Genomic DNA, 21,639 nt, shown 5'->3' with positions numbered 1-21,639 from the left:
CAAGTGTCAACATCATAGCTATAACCCAGGAAGATTATTGTGTTTTGAAAACTTTCTCCTGGATGATCTAGAGATGAAAGCTTTAGATGTCATTCCAAAATAAGGAAAGGTATCTGGAGGAGAAGATACTCACTGCGATGACCCCCTCGTCCCCCACAAAAGCTTGTGTTCTGCAGACAAGAACAGAGCAGGCTTCAGGGTCAGGAAGAGCTTGACTCAGGAACGGGGGCTGCAGCGTGGCTTGTTTCTAAGTGGCTTTCAGAACTAGGGTGGATGTTTTGCTTTCATTTTGTTTAGCAGAAGACTTGTTTAAATACTTCTGTCACCAGCTTTTGACCTAGTTTCTCCTAATTCTGGATGTTCATCCCTCTGCTTTTAACAGGAAGAACTAGAAATGGGAGAAGAAGAAAACCCAAACTGACCCAGCGTATCCCTTTAAAAATAATACTTTTTAGAAAGCTATTTTTTCTCTACCATGAGAAGAGCCCCCAACAACACATACAGACATGTCGTTTTTAGCCATATTCTCCCACAGCATATGGCCACACAACACGCACAGACAGCAAATACACACGTTTTCACCCATACGCATTTGACGTTTTCCTGCTCATAGTTTTAAGCACTTGTAATCAACTTGGGAAAAGGAATAAGAGCCCCCAAAACAAAAGTTTTTTTTCTTATTCTTTTTCTTAAGGACTTATTCTAAATTAAGCCAACAAAACAAGTTAATTGCTGTTCCATATCACTGTTAGCTCATCACTGTGCCACATGCTAGGCCAGGCTAAGCTCTGTGGGCAACGTTAGCGTGACAGATTTTGGTGTGTGTCCAGGCTTCGCATATGATTTAACTTAAACATATTTTTGTGAGCATCCTGCCAGATGTCAGGCATCAGGCTGGTACCCGTCTAAACCCGCATCACCCAGGGGGGTGACCTGTGGGTGTGCACGCCGAGCGTTTCACTCCGTCCTTTCTGTGGCAGAGCTGGAGCAGAACTCCATCTTCCTTCCTTTCTCTGGTAGCCGATTTCTTTCCCACTTCTCGATTCCTCTGTGTGTTCCTAGGTCTTTCAAGTCAAGGCGTTGGGCTGGAACAGGGGTGTTTGTGAGACAGCACTATCACGTTTTGTGGGGCTGGTCTTGATGGGATGAACTTGACAAATACAGGAATCTGGCTTGTTGAAAACCTTTCAGTTAAGACACAGTGCATTTAAATTCCAAGAAATTCTCTCATTACCGGGAGAAATCCCCTCATACTGGGAGAAATCCCCTCACACTGGGAGAAGTTCCCTCATACTGGGAGAAATCCCCTCATACTGGGAGCAATTCCCTCATACTGGGAGCCCCCCGCGGGGGCTGCTGGGCCGTGTAGTCCCCACCGCCCGCCCCGCCCGCGCCGCCTACCCCCGGCGGACTCTCCGCCCCAGCAGCCCTCGCGCTGTCCCCTCCCCTCACCCCCTCCTCTCCCGCTGCCCGCCGGGCTCTGTAGTCCTCAGCCTCTCCCCGCTGAGCGTGCGGCGCGGCGCGGCGAACTACGACTCCCGTCAGGCCACGCGGCTCCGCCTCCCCCGCCCCGCGTCGCCCTCGGCGCCGTGTTGTTGCGCTCCCGCCCCAGCCGCGGCCGAGCTCGGTGTCCCGGGGCGGCTCGGAGCGGGCACGGGGGGCGGCGGCGGCGGCGGCGGCGGCTCGGCTCGGCGCGGCAGGGCCCGGCATGGCGCCGAGCCGCGCTTCGCGGCGGCACCACCACCACCGCCACCACCGCCACCACCACCGTCGGCCCTAGGGGCGGCGGGGGCCCTGAGGGAGGGCCCGGGCGGCTGAGGGTCGGTGCCCGCGGGGCCTGTGAGGGGAGCCCCGGGCTCGCGCCGCCGTGAGGGGAGCGGCGCCGTGAGGTGAGGAGAGGAGCGGAGAGCGCGGCAGCGCCGTCCCGCCGGCATGGCGCACCTCAGGGAGTTCGCCAGCCAGGTAAGCGCGGCCGCGTGTGCCGGGGCCCGGCAGCGCCCCGGGGGTCAGGGCTGCGCCGTCTCCTGGGTATGGCCGCGCTCGGCTCGCCGCTGCCGCCCGCCGCCTGCGGGGCCTGTGCCGGGCCGGCGCTGGGTGCCCGGCGCTGAGGGCGAGGTGTTCGTGGCCCCCTGTGAGGCCCGCCTCTGGGGGGGGGGCGAGGGAATCCTCGGCTCCCCGGGGCTGCCGCGGGGCGCCGGCAGCGGGAGCGGGAGGGCTGAGGCGGCGGGCGGTGCGGGCACCCCGCGCGGAGAGGGACGTGGGGAGAGCAGGGCCCGGAACCCCGGTACGGGAGGGGTTCGGTGCCGAGCCGAGAGGTGCCGCCCCCGGGGGGTGCCCGCTGTGATGGCGCCTCGCCGAGGGGATGCGGAGGGGTGGCGGGGTGGTGGCGGCCTGGCTCGGGGCTGGGAGCTGAGCCGCGCGAGTGGCCTTGGCTCGAGTCTTCTTTCCTCCGAACTTGGTTGCGAGGTGTGCTGGGCGTCTGGCAGGTGTCAGCGCCGAACGCGGGTCTCTTTAAAGCGTGGTTTGGGAGAACTGCGGGCGGTTTTCGTTGCTGCTCCTAGGTGTGGTACTACAGCGCTGAAAGCTCCGGTAGTCTGAGGTGATGCTTTCTCCAGACGTCTTCTGATTTAAAACTGATTTGCAGTGCAGTCGGGTTTGCGTGCTGCCTTTCACATAAACCGTGTCCCCAAAGCGCTTATGGAATTAAATGCAAATATAGCGTCTGAGTGAGTCACGGTGCAGGGAGAGGACTGGAGGGACACGGGAAGGATACTGTCTGGCTGAGAACTGAGCTCCATAGCTGCGCAGGGGGTTGCTCCAAAGGTTTTTGTACACAGTACTCAGCAACGGAGCTTAGCAGAGTTCCAGGGGTCTAATCTGTGACTTGTGAATGTCAGGCACTCCCAGATCTTGTCATACCGTGACTCTCTGTCTGATCCTGGGAGAGGAAAGCAGTCTGTTGTCCATCCCTTGGGTCTCTTCAGGAATCCTTGGTGGGATCTCATAAGCTGTTTAATCGAGGCTCGCTGGCAGAGCGGTAGGAATTGGCCTGAAGTTCCCTTAACCACATTTTAAGGGGTAGTGGGGGGGTCCCGTGAAAATCGCGAGGCTATAGGACTTGGATTGGGATGCCCGGGGCTCGAGGCGTGTTGGATTCCCTGTTCTGTTGCCCATGTGCTGAGTTACCTTAGGCACGTTCTGAAGCTGCTTTACCTCTGTCCCTCTGCTCTCCTGCCTGGGCTTATCAGGCGCTCTTTCTTTTCGCGGTTGCCCTTTGCTGTGTACATACAGTACAGCGGGCCCCTGGTCTTTGTTGGGAGCTCTGTCTGCTGGGTGATGTATTTGTATTACAGTGTTTAAAGCTTTGGGGCCAGCTGCGTTTCCAGTTTTGTTGTTCCTTTATGTGACCTTGAAAAAGCCTCTCATGTTCTCTGGCCAATGCTTTCCAACCCTGAGGCAAAAGAATGCTATCTGTGAAGCAAGCTGGGAGTCCCAGACAAATTAGTATATTAGTGGTTCAAAGTGTTGAACAGGAATTCCCCTCTTGCTTGCTTACACTCCAGAAGTTCAGAACTGTCTCAGGTTCAGCAGTTGGAAAGAGGTGTGCCCTCATTTCATATTGGGAAGCTTAAAATGTTTCCAGATCCAAACTTGATTTCCCCAAAGAGATTGCAGTGCCTGCTGCAGACGTCTCTGATACGTAGCATGCAACGAGTAGAGATGTTGGGTGGGAAGCAGGGAAGGAGAGGAGACAACGAAGGAAAGAAGGTCAGAAGCTGAGGTTTGTTAAAACCAACTTCACCCTTCGTCTGTGTGTGGCAAAGGAAAACGATGTTTGCTTGTTTGGCTGGTTGGGAGGTACTGCTGTCAGAAGTAACGTTAAATGCTGCCATGGTTCCGCATAAATGTCTGGAGGCTGCCAAACTCCCGGTGGGCTCCAGTTCTTAAAGTAAAGTAGCTCAGAAAGGGACTCGACAGCACCTCCTCTATTACAGACTTCTCCCATGTAGAACAGTGGTTCTGGGCCTGAGCTGCCCCAGACCAAGGAGCTCTGGCTTCCAGCAGGGTGCAGGCGCCTCTCCGTGTGCTACGCTGCGGGTGCAGGGCTGGCTGGCTCGTGATGCCCAACACAGCTCTTCCAAGAATCCCAGCCGGACGTAGCCTGGAGAGAAGACCCTGTGGGGGTTCCAACAGTATTTGCTTCTATCCCCAACACGCGGCTCATCATTCCAGGTTGTAGCTGTGAAATGAGGGCAGATGTTTGTCCTTCTCTAGCCTCCTCTCAGAGCTCGCGGATGTCCTGCCGCTGACTGCCCGTCTCTGCAGCTGGAGGTGGCAGAGCTGCCAAACCCATCCTTTACCTGTGCAGCAGCTGGTGTTGCTGCCGGACTTGTCTCACAACACGCCGTGATCCTCAGTTCCTGCTGGCTGCAGTGAGTCGCTCCGCTTTAAAACGCGGCGGCGTCAGTCACGATGGCAAACGCCCCCGTACCTGCCGTGGCAGGGCATCCTTCCTGTGCTGCGAGATTAGATCCTGGAGGGCGCAAGCAGAGCGCGTTACCTGCAGGTTGTCCTCGTCCCTCTCCTGCTTGTGCTTTCCTCTTCCTGCGTGTACGACCAAGATACTCTGTGTGTGCTCAAAGCTCCTCCGTGCCTGTCTCCGAGCCATCTCTAGCGTCCGACTGCTCTCAACGGGGAGAAACAGCGTGAGACCTTTGGCTCCAGATCTGCTCTGTAACTGGCGTGCAGGCAGGCAAAAAGGTGCGGTGAGGCGATGGTTCCTCAAGCGCCGCGTGCATCGCGGCAGGACGAGGAGCCGCAGTCCGTCAGCTCTCCTGGCCGCGGCCTGGAGCCCTGCTTCGCAGCCCTGCTGGGCTCTGTGGGCGCTGATGGAAATGGAAAGGACCCAAGCTGGTGACCAGTTGGGAAGCTGACAGGTGCTAAGGAGCTTCTTCGGGTCACCTGTGACTGTTTGTTGCAGGTGGGAAGTGTTTCATCAGGCTCCTGTTACTTTCTACTAACGATCATTTTTTCGGGTGCCTTTGTAGCTTTTCAGCTCCAAAGCACAGATTCGCAGCCAGGGCAGAAACGTGGCGGCTCAAACAGGAGCTTCAATGGACGGGAGCTTCTGAGCAGGTGTCCTGTAGACAAGTGTAATTTCGTCTGGCTCAGTTTGTCGTGGGAAGTCAGGATTGCCTCTACCTCTCGCTACCTGGCCGTGTCTTCCGTGGCATCCGTGATGGTAGTTCGTAAGGTGTTCCGCTGGGCAGACAGCAGTCTGCTGGAGTCGAGGATCGGCCTATTTTTCTATTTCGCACCCCACCGCCTCCTTTTTTCCTTTCTCCCTGTTTAGAGAAAGTGAAGAAATTCATTAACGGACTCTGGTCTGCAGCAGGAGTCCAGGGTACTGTAGCGGTGGCCGGAGCGACTCTTTCCATCAGGTCACGCTCTTGCCGTGTCACCTAAGGTCTTTGAAGTGTTTCCAGGTCAGTTTTGAAGCGCCAGGCACGGACAGGGTAAATGCAGTACCTACAAGTGACCCTGTTCCCCCCTCGTGTGATGGGCTGTGTCTCTTCCGCCCGTCAGTCCCTTGGGCAGAGTTTTCTTGTGCTCGTCAGGTAGGTCTGTCTCCTTCGCCACCTCTGCCACCTCCTCGTTCCTCAGAAGACGTGATAAACCTGCATCTAAGCGAGGAAGCTTGTTCAGGAGGTTGCCCGTGATTACAGAGCCTGCAACGCAAAGTGCTGGCTGTCCCAGGAGCCGGCTGCAGCAGCCAGCGCTCTTCTGCTTGATTTCCCGCTCCCGAAGAGTTTCAGTCCTCATTCTGGGATGTGCCGTGTGAGGCTGAGAAGGGGAGCAGTAGCTTATACCTCATCGTTTCTTTTTTTCGTAGAAAAATGATCGAGGGAGGAGGAGAGGAAGGTTTCCTTGCAGGATCCCTGGGGCTCCTGCGGAGCCGGGTGCTGCTAGGAGACGATCCTCTTTCTCTCCCTGATGTGTGGAGAGGCTGATGTGGTGAGTGGCGTTTCCGCAGCGCTGCGGGAGGCTGCCAGGTAACGTCTGGGCCACCCTGCTGCCCCTTCCTGTGAAGTCGGTGGAGAGGTGGAAACTGCTGCTGGCTTTTTGGGAGCCTGGATTAGCCAGACTGTTCTCTCCTGCGCCGCAGCCGTCGTTCTTGTGTTGTCTTCTGGCATTTCTCAAGCTCGGACCCTTTCCCCGTCCCCTCTGCAGTCCCCGTTACTCATCTCCAGCTCCTTCCGTCTCTGCGCATCCCCTCCGGTCTGTCTGCGGCGCGCTCGTTCGACGCGCAGCCTGTTTGGGTGCTGCCGTGGATGCAGAGGGATATTTGGTTATCCTCCTGCGCCTTGGACTGGAGCGCCCATGGCAATCCCGCTGAGCGAGCTGCCTGCGAAGCTGACCCCGTACAGCGACGCGCCGGGTTAGGAAGGCAAACCACCTGCCGGGACCGCCTGGCTTAATCATTAAGCAGCCCCCAGGGCTGCTCGGTGGCGCCCTGCTGCTGGAACCTGGCGGTGGGTGCAGAAATGCAGCTGCCCTGCTCTCAGATAAAATCTCTGCTCAGCCCAAGGGCCTCGCAAGGGAGCGGTCCCTGCGGGTGACGTGCGCGAGGTGAGACGGAGAAGCGCTGGGTGCGGAGAACTTGCTCCAGCAGCTTGCCTGCTTCCTGCAAGTCGGGCCATATCTTCCATGGTTTTTTTTCTTTAAAAAACCTTTCTTTAAGGCAGAAAACCTACTCACAAAGCAGAGCAGGACCTCCTGGTCTGCAGCTGGACAGAATGAAACCGAATCAGAAAATATCCTTCCCTCTCTTGTCCGTGTTCATCCTATGAAGGAGTTAAACTTTGAAGCCCAGCTGCTTTTTCGGAGGCAGTACTTCTCTGAGGAGGCCGTTGGTAGCCTCCCAGTGGATGTGCTTATCTCAGGAGGGAAATGCTCCTTGCTCTTGCGTCTGGGGGTGCCAGTGAGAGCAGAGGCTGTTCAGAAAAGCAGGGCTGCAGGTGGGGTGTCCGTTCAGCTCCCCCATCTCCTCTGGGGTGGCCGCGTGCCTGGGCTCCGTGCTGCTGGCCTTCCCGAGACGTCAGGCTCCGTCTGCAGCCGTCTGAGGAGAGGCTGGGTGCTGCCTGACAGCAGGGCAGGCGGCTGATGGGAATTGGTGTTTGTGTTCCCAGCACACATTACCCTCCACGTGAGTAGGGTGAAAGTCTTTCAAATCATTCCAACCCGTGAATGCAGGAAGGCAAACTGGAGAAACATCCTCCTGAACCTCCGCCGGCCGCTCGTTTGTGTCCGTTTTCTCACCTCAGCCGCTACACGAAGGCTGGCTCTGGTACACCTTGCCTGCCTTTTAGTCAAACACGGATGAGCGCTTGCTCGCGGAGCTGCTTTGGCACCAGTTTGGTGCCTGTGATTGAGCTGCAGACCAAACCAGCCCTGTCCCAGAAGGGCTGATGCCGTCTGCAGGGGTGCTTGCTGACCTTCTCCTTCCTGGCCTCTCTCCTCTTCCTCCCCCGACAGTCTGCAGGGGCAGAAAGCCCGTGGAAAAGTCTGCTTTGGTTCTCATCTCGGGTGTGGTCAGCAAGTAATTTTGGCACGTGGAGACCATTTAGGGTACGGGGGTGAATTAAGTCAGGTGAATTACGTGGCGTGGGCAGGGAGATGCGATGACAAGGGGGCTGCGTGGGCGTTCACGGTGCTCTCCCCTTCTCGCTGACTTCTCCCTTCTCTCCCTCCTGGTCTAGCACTCCAGGGTGGATCCCGAGGAGCTGTTCACCAAGCTGGAGCGGATCGGCAAAGGATCGTTTGGTGAAGTGTACAAAGGGATCGACAACCGCACCAAGGAGGTGGTTGCTATCAAGATCATTGATCTGGAGGAGGCGGAGGATGAAATTGAGGACATTCAGCAGGAGATCACGGTGCTCAGCCAGTGCGATAGTCCCTACATCACCCGGTACTATGGCTCCTACTTGAAGGTAGGACAAAGCCGTGGCGATTCTTTTGCCAGCAGTTTGGGAGCGGGTGCTGCAGCTGGTGGTGGGCAGGTGCCCAGGCCGTGAGCGTCAGCGTGGCTCTGCCCGCTGCGTTTATGTAGTTTTAATGCGAGGCTGGGCTTTAAGGCACTTGCAGGGCACGTGGAAATGAGGTTCCACAAGTGGTCCCAAGAGCACTGCAGGGAAGAGCGACCTTTGTGCTGAAGAGCTGGGTCCATCCCTGGTTTGGCCATCCTGGAAAGGAAATTTGTGGAATGCTTTTTGGAAATACCATGGTTTTAAGGTTGTACCACTGAGGGCTTTGTATTTCTAGAAGGATCCAGGCTGGCTCTGGAAAGAAGAAGAGCTTGAAACTGTGCATCATGATCTTGTGATCGTGTGATACTTCTTCCCAACCCCCTGCCCTCCCAGACGACACAGCACCAGTTACTTTTGGGTACATAGCGCATGGAAATCCTTGCCAGGAAGGGGAGCGTGCTGTTCTCTGGGGAACGCCCGTTTCGCCGCTTTCCAGTGGGAGCTCAGAGCACTCCCTCCAGTAGCGCACAGGTTCCTCAGTATGAAATACTGCTGCCCAAAACCCGAACTGCCCTCTGGGCAGTGCTGCCCATGTTTCCACTGCCCCAAAAAGGCTGCCAGAGCACTGGATGTTGTGGATGGCTCAAAACCGCTAAGCCAGTTGGACCTCCACTGCAAAGCAGCCTGCAGGCAGGTACAGGGCAGCACTTACAAATTAACCCGTCAAGGACCGCAGCCCTCTTGCAGCGGTCCTGGCCTTGCAGGGAGTTGTGTGTTGAGGGGCTGCAGAAGCGATGAGATGAGCAGGATCTGAGTCCTCGAAGGAGCGGTGAAGCAATAATAAGGTATTGCTCCCACTGGAAACAGGTTCGGGAATCCCTAATGGAAGCTTGTAGTGATGATCAAAGTGGCCTCTGCGTGGCAGCTGCTGGAGGTGTGTATAACACTGAGCCTGTAAACACAGCTCTTGACCTCTTTGTACCTTGATAATTCCTTACATACTTCTCGAGGGCGATAATGCGCTTTCTCAGCCTTCTGCCAAAAACACCAAGAAAGCTGTGATTTCGTGGACCTGCTGCTTATCTCCTACCGGGATCTGGTGAACCTCGGTCTGGAAATCTCTCCTCTGGGGAGGAAAAGAGCGTCTTGCTGACTGTACCCTTCGAGCTGGCAATCCCTTTAATGAGATCAAAGGCTGCAAAGCTCCCCTGTCACTGGCAAGATGTGCTTGATCTTTAGGGTGATGTCGAATGGCTCCGGCCTGACAATATGCATATCTCTAGGGGCTGTATAGTCTGGTGTCTGTAGTGGCACAAAGCTTCTTCAGATAGAGCTGAGGACCAAGAGAAAGAAATGGCGAGGGCGGGAGCAGGTCCACTGCTGTCTCTGAGAGCTGTGGTGTGCAGCATCTCTTGGACTATGTATGGGGGCTGTTCACACGTCTCGCTGCCTCGGGTGTTGTACTTGTCTGCCTGCTCTCATTACTGTCTTTGCTCTTGGCTTGTGCTCTTGCTTGCAGGGCACTAAGCTGTGGATAATTATGGAGTACCTGGGAGGAGGTTCAGCCCTGGATTTGGTAAGTATGTGGTAAGCTGTGGATCCCAAAAAATGTTTGCTGGAGCCTTGGTTTGTGAAACGCCCTCAAGCCACGTGCTCACTTGCCACATGACATCTTTTTGACGGCCCTGTGCCTGCAGGGTAGGCAATGCAGGGCAGGGGAAATGTTTGTACTTTGACAGCTGAGCTCCATGCAGTTCTCCAGGGTGCTCTGCTGCTTTACAGTGGAAAAAGCCAGTGAAATAAAATTTGACAGCAGCAAGTTGGTTTTGAGCAACATACTTTTATAGCTCACCCAACCAAAGTTATGTGCCCGGAAAGAGCTTCGGGGATTGTTTAGTGCTTGCATGGCATCAAGGTCAGAAGGGATCTGGTCTACAATCAGGATTTCCTGGTGTTAAACAATACAAATGTCTAGCAAGCTGCCCCAGATTTTATGGGAGTGCAAATGCAGAGTAAATACATGAAAAAAGTTCTGTGCTGTATTCTTTCACAGGATTTTGCTTTTCTCCTTGGGACTAGAAAGCCTGTTTTTCCAGAGCAGTAACTAAGGTCATACAGTGAAAACTGCTGAGCCTGCACTGATTTGGAGGTAGGGTGCAGTTAGGGGGACCTGTAATCAACAGGAGGCAGGACTAGTTTAGAGGAGAACTCATTAAAAGGAGGAAAGCTTTGGTACAGTACCCTATTGCCCCACAGCCAGAGGGGAAGAGTTCTCCCTGGTCTGTTGCAATGGCTGAAATTCAGCCCTTGCATGCTAGCAAAGAGGTATGATCTGGAGAAACTGTGAAGATGTTCTGTTCACCATTGTATTTCCAAGTCAGAGCGAGACACAAGCGTCCTGCTGTTGTCTGGGAAGCCTTTAACAGACTGACAGAAAGTCCTCCAAGGATTTCCATTTAGTGTTGGCAGTGCAAAGTCCAACGTTCTGCTTGCAGTGTGGGCGCCAGGCTGTACAGTAGGTGCTTCCCACTGAATATGACCTGCTTGGCAAAAGGTTTCCAGGTAACAAATGGAGATGCTTTTGAATCCAAAGCATTGCTCACCCCTAAATCATCTTCCTGCCCTTTTTCAGCTAAAACCAGGGCCCTTGGAGGAGACTTACATAGCTACTATCCTGAGGGAAATCCTAAAGGGCTTGGATTATCTACACTCTGAGAGGAAGATCCACAGGGACATCAAAGGTAAGAGGAATATCCTTTACAAGAAAGAGAGCTGCGATCTCCACTAAGACAGATCCCGAAGTGTTATACAGAACTAATTGGAGAGGTTTCAAAGACTGTCTCCTAGTACTGCTTTCCCTGTTGGGTTGCTTGCTTCTGAATCTGGTGTTTGTCGCTTTATTGCAACTCATGTTTTTTGTCTTTAAGGTGTAGAGTAGCAGTAAGGATCTGTAGCTCTTTGGCATTTGCAGTTTGGGCAGGCAGGGGGACTTAAGCAAAGGAATCAGTGAATGGTGTGCTCAAATATCAGCTGGCTCCCAGTTACGTCTTTACTGCTGGACTCCACGGCACGTGTTTGCTGGTCATCGTGTAGTGAACCGTCCTTACGCAGGGTCCAAAGCCCTAGAAAATCAGGGTAGCCTGTGTCGTCTTACCCCGTTACTGATTTTCCTAGGCACTGGCTCTGTGCAGCGCACCTGCGGAGCAGTCTCGCGCTGAGCACAGGGCACCAAAGGAAAGCAGGAGGGCAGGAGGACAGTGCTGTGTAGGTGGTGGCCAGAGCTGGATGCTCAGTGCTCCGACCCTCTGCAGGAGGGCATGTGAACAAACAGCAAAGAAACCTCATGCCATCTTAACCAGGAGATGGGTAGGGAAGATTTCATTGCGTGTGTGAGACCGAGAGTTTGTAGTGCTGCGAGCTGTGCAGTCCTACAGCCCACCTCCTCCCCAGGAACCTGAGCAGTGCGGCTCTCTTCCACCGAGTGAGGGGGAAGCAGTACAAGGCCGGGATGAGTGAGTTGCTTTGAAGGACCTGCAGTTTAACTTGTGCTGAATGTTGCTCTGAAAAAAAAACATCAAAACCATTTGAGGTATCTCAGGCCAAATTGCCTCTCGTTGGCAGGAATCGTATCTAGTGATTGTGTGGCCCTTCATATCTACTCCTTGCTACTGCCCCAGAAATATTCCCCTTCTGATCCAACCAAATCTACAGATTTGTTCCGTGTTACCCAGCAAAGGTCAGAACATGGGAATGGATCTGGTACTGGAAATCCAAACTGAGGGTTTTCATGGGGCAGATGGGGATGTTACGGGAGGTCCCTTCTCAGTACTCAGTTCTGTGTGGGTTGCAGATCATTCAGAAACCATTGGACTTAATGCTTATTTGTGTGAACAGCTGCCAACGTGCTGCTTTCGGAACAAGGAGATGTGAAACTGGCTGACTTCGGGGTGGCCGGACAGCTGACAGATACGCAAATCAAGAGGAACACCTTTGTTGGGACTCCATTCTGGATGGCACCAGAGGTCATCAAACAGTCTGCTTATGACTTCAAGGTGAGCTGGGAGCAAGAGAACAATTGCTGCTTGGTACTGCTCTGTGTCGTGCTAGGGTTAATACAGGGACTGGAAGTGCCGCTTGTAGCAAGAACAATGCTTTCCTACTATGGTTCAGGGTCTGTTGGAGAAATTTGTCCGTTAAACGTGAAGCATCCTGTCTGACTTTGTGTTATGAGCCCTTCAGCTGTGTCAAAGCTGCATGCTTCCATGTTGTAGAATTGCTCCTTGCTCTTTTCTGCAGTCACTGTTCTTGCTCCTCTCTCAGGCAGACATCTGGTCCCTTGGAATTACAGCCATTGAACTAGCAAAGGGAGAGCCTCCAAATTCTGACCTGCATCCTATGAGGGTTCTCTTCCTGATCCCCAAAAATAACCCTCCAACACTCGAGGGTCACCACAGCAAGCCCTTCAAGGAGTTTGTGGAAGCCTGCCTCAATAAGGATCCTAGATTTGTGAGTATTGCTGTCCACCTCAGAACCTGGGTAGAGTATTTTAGAGGCAATGCATCCTCTCTACTGGAGAAAAAGAAGTGCTGAGCTTGCAGAGTGGACAGGGGAGCCTGGCAAGTACTTGCATGTGTAGTGTACAGACACTGTTAGATGCAGATTGTTTTTCTAATTTGTTCCAGAGGCCAACAGCTAAAGAGTTGCTAAAGCACAAATTCATCACACGCTACACGAAGAAAACCTCATTCCTAATGGAGCTGATCGATCGGTTCAAGCGCTGGAAGTCAGAGGGCCATGGAGAAGATTCAAGTTCTGGTGATTCTGACATGTACGTGTACATTCCCTGCAGAGGGTTGTCCCCGCTATACCGGGCGTGCCAGGGGCAGCCTACTGCAAGCAGCTTGGGTCCTTTTCCCAACCTGGGGTGGGGATGATATGTAGCTCGGGGAGGCCTGTGAGCTGCCGCTTATGGGAGTAGGTGACTGCTGCCTGAAGGAACAGGCTTTTACCTCCTCTTCAGGGGGACCCGGTAGTCTGTACTCCTCTTACTTCTGCAGTCCCTTTGAGTATAAGAAACCAAAAGTATTAAGAAGAAACATCTGTGTGTAACTAGTAAAACAAGGCTCTTGTTGCCTGTATTTTATGCACCTTCAGTTAAAAAGAGTAGCCTTTCAAAGAGTTACAGGCTTTCTAACTGTGGCAACAGGTTGTGTATGTGGTTTTGTGTGTTCATGTAGGTGAATTCGTAAGGTGGTTGTAGTGATTTGGAAATATATATTACTTGGCACGGGTCTGTGATGCTGTATGTGGGCTGTAGAGACTGACGTGGTTTCTCTTTAGGATTTTCTCTGGGGTAGGGAAATGCTTGAAGCCCTGTGGTGATATAATGAGCAGGTGAGGGAGAGCTTGTCCCTGTGGGAATGCATGGGTAAAACATACAGTGTATGGAGCTGAGGCTTTGTCTTGACCTTCCCCTTTCTGTTTGCAGTGATGGAGACACAGAGGATGGAGACCAGGGTCCAATCTGGACATTCCCACCAACTATTCGTCCCAACTCCTTGAGCAAGCTGCACAAAGGAATGGCTCTGCATGGTTCCCAGAAGGTCTGTTTGCCGTCTGTTCCTTCAGAAGTGGGCTGAACTAAAACAGGCTCCGAGGGTCTTGGGGAAACTGCCAGTGACTCACGTTCTAAAACTTCCTGTTGTCTGCTATCAAGGGCTAGTGCTCCAGAGCTGCGTCTCCCACATTCTTGGGGTAATGCAAGCTGTAGTTTTCCTGAGACCCGATGAAGGGGCTGCTGTTGAGGTGCTGAGAAATTATCAAAGGCTTAGTGGTTTGCGTGCCCTGGAAACCGTTGCCTGTGCTTGAAACTTCTTTTCGTGTTGCTTTCTAGCCTACGGAGCCCATCAAGAGGCAGCCACGGTCACAGTGTCTCTCCACGCTTGTTCACCCAGTCTTTGGGGAGGTGAGTAGGAGACTTTGCTGTCTGTGGTGGCTGGAGATGAAGAGATACCTGCCGTGGATATGTAAACGTGAAGGGTTTGGAGAAGGGAGGTGGGGTGAGGTAGCTAGTTCCTTAACCCCACTATCATACAATCACAGAACGGTTTGGGTTGGAAGGGGCCTTTAAAGATCACTTAATTCCAGAGCATTCTGGATGTTTTTCACTGGATTAGGGTGCTCAAGGCCCTATCCAACCTGACCTTGATCACTTCCAGGGCTGGGGCATCCACAGCTTCTCTGGGCAGCCTGTGCCAGTGCCTCACCGCCGTGAAGCATTTCTGTCTCTGTTCAGAGGTCTGTGCATTATGTTGGGAAAGTCAGTGTGTTCCTGGAGTATCTTTTCCAATGCACTTGTGGTTGTGGAAGCACAGTGTTGTGTTGTCTTCCGGTGAGAGTAAGGTATAGGTGTACCTGGTTTTTATCTGCATTTTAGGCTTGCTAGTGCCTGGGAAGCTCTGGGCTCTGCTGTTCTGGCCTCTGTGGCTGAGCGCAGCTCCTGTGAGGGCGGGCAGATAGTTGAGCTTGCTGTCAGGGTGTGATCCCAGCTCTCACGCCATCCGCAGTTCCACCCTGCTACATGCAGCTGCCTGCAGCAGAGGCACTGAGGGGAATGTGATCAGAGCATGAGCTGGCTTTGCTAATTTCTAGGCCGTCTTCTTGATTTATAGATGTCTGCTATTGCTAGCGTGCCAAGACCAAGGTGGTACCTGCTGTATGGTGTCTGGAAGGTGGACAAAGAAAAGGGTTTGGGAAGTCCACCCTGTTCCCTTTCCTTGCTTTGTGGATGTGGAGTTGAATTAAAAGCTACGATTATTGACGGGATAGTTTCAGTAATTGTCTTTCCAAGTGGCTGATGTTTTAAGGGAGCAAAAGAGGAAGATGATCATCGGGGGTGGCTACAGGCTGCAGCTGCTGTTCCCAGCAGGACAGTAGGAAATGAGGTTCTGCTCAGAAAGAAAGAACTTAAACACCGTGTGTCAGGGTCCTCTGCCTCTTTTCTTGAGGTGCTGGTGACAGAAACCCTTTCTCTCATCATAATGACTTGCTCTTTTCTGTATCCTGATGCTGTTCCGGGGTGGCCCAGCACAGGGCTGAGCTTTTTTCAAGGATGGTCTCTGGACTTGAACTTTCTTCTCAGGTCTAGTGCTGTGTGGAAAGAGGGTTTTGCAGGGCAAAAAAGCAGAGGCTGTTCTGAAAAGCAGGCATTTGGTGCTCTTGGGACAGCACTGCATAGGAAACTGAGAATGTTGCTCACTGGCCTCTTCTGTAGTCCACTGGGCTTGACTTTCAGAGGCAGAAAGCCTAGGTGTCGTAGGCCTAGACCTGTGTGGTGTAAAAATGGGTACTCCTGGTTTCTGGTGCAGGCAGTTTGTTCATACAGCACAGTCACTGACTGCTTCTCAGTCCTTTCTGTTTAGGAGCCTTTTGGGGGGGGCACTTGGAGCTACGAGCTCTTCAAACCAGTGAGAGCATCTTTGTGCTTCTCCTCACCAACCTTGCTGTGCCGGTTCCCTGTGGGAGGTGACTCCTGGGCCTTTCATTTCCGCTGCTTTGACTCCCTTGTCCCAGGCTCGCTGCCCCTTCCCTCCTTGGATTAGACTTCCCGCCGGCTCTGCCCATCCTGCTCAGCGAGGTCAGGTACGGAGGAGGTTCTGAGCAGTCCTGAAACAACCTGGCTTCTGTGTGCAGGAGCAGGGGCTTGGAAGAAAACTTTCCTCCAAGTCTCATAGGAAATCTGCTTCACTGCCGGTTGTGCACGTTGTTCCTTTCAGTATTGGCTTCCTCCCAACAGCAGGTTTCTTCTCCCTTGTATTAGTGCCTCTTAGATCTGCTGAGTTTTGAACACGTCTGTCCATAACAGGGCTGGAGCTGGGCTTTGGGAATCGAGGTCTTAGTGAGATGCTGCTCATAATCTTTTATATGGCTTCCGTGTGTCTGTATTATTGGATGTTTATGCTGAAAGTGACCCACAGTGGGTCATTAACACAGAAGTGGGCAGTTCCAAATCTGGAAGCCTGTCTGCTCCTTCTGGGGAAGAGAGGACAGGCGCTGGGTGAAGCGTTTGGGCTTGAGGGCCAAGCAGTGAATAGCAGCCGACCCAAATGGCTTTGTGTGGCGCAGCTCTCAGCCCCCTGCTAACCTTCAGAGAGCTCTTCTGCAGTGCAGAGCACAAGGTAGCACAGACTGCACACCTAGCTAGAGGTCAGCAGCCTTGCCTGTCACCCTGGGGGTGACCCTCACAGGGTGACGATGAGCTGAGCTCACCTGTGGGACAGGCCCCGGGTCTCCTTTTGACCCTGAGGCAGGCAGCCTTTGATCAGGTGGACATCAAAGCAAATCCTTGGCTTTAGCAAGGATACTGTTAGCTAAGAAACGTGTCCTTGATGTGCAGCTGAGTTGCCTTCCATGCCCCCTGCCACTTCTGAATGAGCAGGGGAGTGTGCAGGTTGCTCGCGCAGCTGAGGCTGTGTCCCTGAGCAGTTACCCCGCTGGCGAGACAGCAGCTCCTGGCTGGCAGCCGTTTGTTTCTGCTGGGCACTTGGGCACAGGGCTGGCTCCAGCTGGGGGTTAGCATTCATGTTTTCTCCTGGGGCCAGAAAGCAGGACAAGGTGAGCTCTAACAACGAGAAAGGCTGATCCTCAAAGTGCAGGCAAAGAATTGTGACGCTTATGGAAAGCTCCTTAATCGGCACAGCCTAATTGAACCGGACAGTGGTTAGCTGGCAGAGACTTCTCGTTCAGCAAAAGGCTTTGACTTTTGTTCAGGTCTCTGCATAATGGGGCACGCTGGGAAGGGGCATGAGTTGCTAAAGTGGAGAAGGTGGGGACATGCAGAAAACAGGACTGCGGGTTTTCCAATGACACACTCCTTCAGGCTCAACATCAAGATTTCTGTAATGATGGAGGTTTAGCTATTTCAAATTGTAACGATGAAGATTTAGCGACTTCAGATTAACAACAGGAATCATGTGCAAGCAGATTTGTTACTGCTGAGACCCCCTGAGAGCGTGCTAAAAATGATAAATGCAAACAGGCTTTTCACTTAGGTCATACACTGCACACAGAGGTCTTGGTGTGTGGGCTTTGTTCCTCAGTTCCCTTGGGAAAGCTCTCTCGTGGTGAGGAGTAATCCTGGCCTTAGGGTATTTTCTGCCCTTCCTTTCTGGAAGCCTTTGACGTGAGTCTGGGTGCTAAGCTGTCCTTAGCAGCAGAGGTGACTGTACTGGTTCAGATATGGCAGGAGTTGTTTGTTGTGTTGCTACTCATGTGGTTTTGGGGCTGTTGATCCATTGCTAATATTGTTTAGGTTGTTTAGCAGTACATCAGAGCCTGCTTTATAAGGACTTCAATTGCTATTAGTACCTGGAGGAAAGCCTGAATTCAAGAAGATGGAAGCCTGATGTCTGGATTGCAAAAAGACTTTTTTTTTTTTTTTTTCCCCCTGAGGAATGTGGGTGTCCTGCTGCACCCTCATGGAATCATCCTAAAGGGGAAAGGGACTTAATGTCTGCACTGCCTGACAAGCTAACGCACTGTTCCTGGGTTTTGCAGCTTAAAGATAAGCACAAGCAGACTGGAGGCAATGTGGGAGCTATGGAGGAGCTGGAGAACGCCTTTAGCTTGGCCGAGGAGTCCTGCCCAGGCATCTCTGACAAACTGATAGCACACATGGTGGAGCGGGTACAAAGGTGAGTGTCCTTGAGAGTGCAAGCTGAGTGGAGCTGGAGTGAACTGCACCATGGTCATACCCTGTAGCATACCCTGTAACTATGTTCAAGTTTGCTACGAAGCAGTCAAGGCATCTCAGATGTGAATACTGATGACAGTTGACCCAATAGCCCGAGTCACTTCTTCCAAGTGCTTTTCATTTAATGGGAGCAGTTCTTCCTGCCTCAAGTCCTTTCTCACATTGAACAAGTTTCTGTGGTGTAGGTGAAAGTAGCAGAGCACAGAAAGATGCTGCTGCTCACCTTCATCCTTCGTGTGACATTGTGGTGGTCCTGTTACCCACGTGCTGAGGACAATGCAAAATGTCATCAGGATCACTTCTGGAATAGGGAACACCTGATTCATTGTAGGGAATGTGCTTTATTGCACTGCTTGCAGTCAGTTGTTTTGCTTGCTCAGTTTCATGTATCAGGAATCTTTATTTCTATTGAAGGGAATTAGTTACTAAGCCAGTGAAGGAGTATAGTCCAGTAGAATTAAGCTCTGTGCTGCTCAGTATGTGCTGTGCCAAATTTGCCCCCACTACTGGCACCACATTCAGTCACATCTGTAGTGCAGACAACAATGTCAGGTCCTGCTCCCAGCTGTATTTAGCATTAATGTGGCTTTTATCCCTTTCACAGCAGGCCATCAGAAAATTTCCCTCTTTCCTTACTAACCAAGAAACTTTACTTCTAGCTTACTAACCAGGGAGGGGCCAAACATTAAGTATCTTGCTGTTTGTATGACCAAAGGAGCCACTCTGCTCTGGATGGTAATAGAAATACAACTCAATCCGCATATCTTTGAATTTGGGCTTTCTAAGCTTGTATTTCTGGTGGCTTTAAGCTGGCTTAGTTGCTGCCTTGTAGCTGAAGGGGCAATTGGAGGCTGTCAAGTGCAACAAAAAAAAAACCGTTAGATACTAAGGACTGGAAATGCTGACCATCCTCGAGGCTTTCTGTTACTAAGTCATCAAAGCTTTCAAGCAAATCTGTGGGTCTGCTCATCCCTCAGAGCAGGAAAGAGAGCTCTCTTCTCTGTTGAGAGCACAGAGGTCACAGAATGAATGTGTCCTGCTGATGCTTGCAAAGGTTTTGGCCCCTAGCTGAGCAGGGGATGCTCAGATGTGCCTGGGGTGACTGCAGCTGTTCAGTGTCACTGACTTGTAGCAGCCTAGCAAGGGCAGTGCAGGATGGGGCAGAGGCATTAGATTGGTGCTTTCTTGGAGGCTTGCAAAATCGCAGAGCCACTTGTTTGTTTCTTGCTGTAAAACAGCAATGCTCCAAGTTTCTTGTTAGCCTCAACTTGAATCTTAAAGGCATGTGAAAAAAAAGCACCGTCTTGGCTGTTTTGTTAAATTGTTGCTTTCCTTTCAAGACTTACAGTTTTATCTAGATAGAAAAAATTAGACTTGTCTCTCAGTCCCCAGAGAGGGTGGTTGGTGCAGTGTACATGAGCAGCCTCCAGGTGAGGGCTTTAAATGGGCAGCAGTGACCCGCTTCTCCTGTTCTGTTCTTCCTTGCAGGTTTTCACACAGTCGGAACCACCTGACCTCTGCCCGCTGACACAGACATTCCCTGCTGCTGTTTTAAGGGGGGGAAGGATTTTTTCCAGCTTCATAAGAACTACATCTCTAATCCAGACCACCATCTGCTGTTGGATATAACATTGTGTTACGGACTCCAGGACATTTCAGAGCCTTCATATTACACGTGTTTCCATGATAACCCAGGGTGGGGTTCGCAATGCAAGTACAATTTAGACCTTTTGCAGAGCCCATGATGGGTGGTCTAATTGTTTTTACAATGTAATCAATGCAGTTTTTAATTGTTTCCCTATGGATGTATCCATGTTGGCTTGGTTTGATTCACAGCTTGTTACTGATAAATGGCCACCTGCTGGAAGAAGGGGAGCTTGTCTTCCCTTTAGCTATGTTTCAAAGGCAAGTCCGATGGGTTTAGCCTCCAGCCCTTCCTATAGAAGTGTTTGTGAGCAGTAATGTGTGAATGCAGGTATGTTTGCAAGCTCTAGATGCACTACAGCCTCTGGGAAAGTTAGAACAGCTCTCCAGTTGTTCTGGAGGATTGTTTCAACTCCTTCATACACTAGTAAAGAGAAGCTTTTAAACTACAGCAGCAGACAGGAAAAAATGTGTAGGTTGCTGCTGCTCTTTCCTAGCTTGTTTCACAAGAGGATGGGTTTGTTGACTGCTGCTGTTTTGGCTTTGGGACGTCATTTTGTATTAAGCCTTGGTTTGTCTAATTCAGGCAATAGCAGAACTCGCCTTGGGTCTCTAGTGGCTGGCCAAAGTGGTTACATTTGGTTTGGGAGCTGCTGGAGTTCTTTTCCCTGGTGCTTTCTGCAGCTGAAGTGATCAGATACTTGGCTTTTGGCAGTCCTCACCTTTAAGCTCAGTGAACACCTACTGCATGTGCTCAAATGTTGCAGAAGGATTAAAAAGGGAGTGGAGGGGAACAGGACAGCCAGAGAGCAGTACTGCCAGGGCTTCAGTTCTTCGAGAGGCAGTACTACACGGTGTAGCAGTTCTTGAGGCAAGACGTCAATTGGAGGGCTAGCAGCAATGGTGTCTGTATGCTGTGGTTGGGAGTTTGCAAAAAAAAACTCTAGGCCTCTCTCCTCTTCTTGTCACTTTACTGCTCTTCCTTCAGCCTGGGATGTAATCCTGCTGAAGCCAGGGCTCTGCTCCAGTGTGGTGGTGTTTGCTAGCAGAAAGTATCTGCGGCCCTATTGCCTGCTTAGAGGTATTCCGGTGGAGCCATCCCAATTAGCTTTGCTTTCTGTATAGTACTAGTTTATAAAACAAGTTTTTAATTCGGATGGATACCATCTATACTTTCAAGGTCTAGAAAAAGACTTAGGATAATAACTTCTGATAGCTGGTTGCTTAGCAATCTGCTCTCTAATTGTAAAGGTATTCCCATTAAGTCAGCAAGACCTTAGACATGCAGATCTTTCTGTCTGTGTTTGTGTGTGAATGATGTGGCTCACCCTAAAGCCACTGAGAACAAAAGCTGCAGCTGTTCAGCATTTTTTTAAAGACAGATAGGCCACATTGTTAGTAGTAAGGCTTGGTTTTTGGTACTTTGAGTCAGACCTGCAGATTGTAAGTGCTGGGCTAAAAGTAGCTCAAAAGGAGCATACATTCCCTCATCCCCGTGTGCTGCATTCACTTTAGCTTATGCCTGTCCTTTGCTGTTCCTCTCTGATGGGTAAATACAGGCTTAGCAAACACTATGCTCTCATCTAGCAGAGAGAAGGTGCTGCTGTTTCATCTTGCCAGACAGCTGCTGCAGAGTGGTGTTTCTCTGTAAGGTGAGCAGTCTTGGAACCTGTATTTATGAAGAACAGAACAAACCCATTTTTTTCCCTCTGGAGGAGGAGGAGAAGTTGTTAATGTACAGAAACAAAACTTAACTGAGGTGGAAGGCAGAGGCTGCAGCCTAGCAGAAAGGGCTCCTGCTGCTTTTAAAGTTGCTGTTCATGACGGTAGCAAATTGTGTCAGTAAGGTACCTTGTATTATTACTCACATGCACGGCAGTGTAATGAGTAATTTTTTTAAAGGAAACAATCCCCACAAACTTTGTCCAGTATTCAAAGCAACAATGGTTTTAGTTTTTAAAAACGTTGAAAGGGATCTGCCACTTTCAATAAAGTAATGAAATGAAGGAGGTTGGTGTAACTTTTTTCTTACTAGGTAAGAAGTATTCAAGCTGTGCTTTCTTTGTGTTGTGTGGTCTTCCCCTACATCGTCCAGCCTTGTGTACTACTCCCAGCGGTGACTTTTCTGCTATGCAGCAGTGAGCGGAGGATCAGTTGATGGTAGGTGTTCAGTCTCTGGATTAGCCATGCAAGTACCTATGAGTTATATACTAACAC

The 21,639-nt window shown here is 51.6% G+C and overlaps 1 protein-coding gene across 1 annotated transcript; it reads left to right on the top strand.

Moving 5' to 3' along the window:
- Positions 1–1,729: 1,729 nt before the first annotated feature.
- On the top strand, positions 1,730–21,428 carry STK25 (serine/threonine kinase 25). Its single transcript, XM_035544483.2, has 11 exons — positions 1,730–1,962; positions 7,761–7,991; positions 9,547–9,603; positions 10,660–10,768; positions 11,922–12,079; positions 12,348–12,533; positions 12,710–12,855; positions 13,516–13,630; positions 13,921–13,992; positions 17,583–17,719; positions 19,267–21,428. Exons 1-11 carry the CDS (start codon positions 1,933–1,935, stop codon positions 19,304–19,306), a joined length of 1,281 nt encoding a protein of 426 aa, XP_035400376.1. The 5' UTR covers positions 1,730–1,932; the 3' UTR covers positions 19,307–21,428.
- Positions 21,429–21,639: the final 211 nt, after the last annotated feature.

The sequence above is a fragment of the Cygnus atratus genome, chromosome 9 (assembly GCF_013377495.2).
Source record: "Cygnus atratus isolate AKBS03 ecotype Queensland, Australia chromosome 9, CAtr_DNAZoo_HiC_assembly, whole genome shotgun sequence".
Lineage (NCBI taxonomy): Eukaryota > Metazoa > Chordata > Aves > Anseriformes > Anatidae > Cygnus > Cygnus atratus.
Note: the sequence above shows the minus strand (reverse complement) of the source record. Positions and strands in the feature narration are given on the sequence as shown.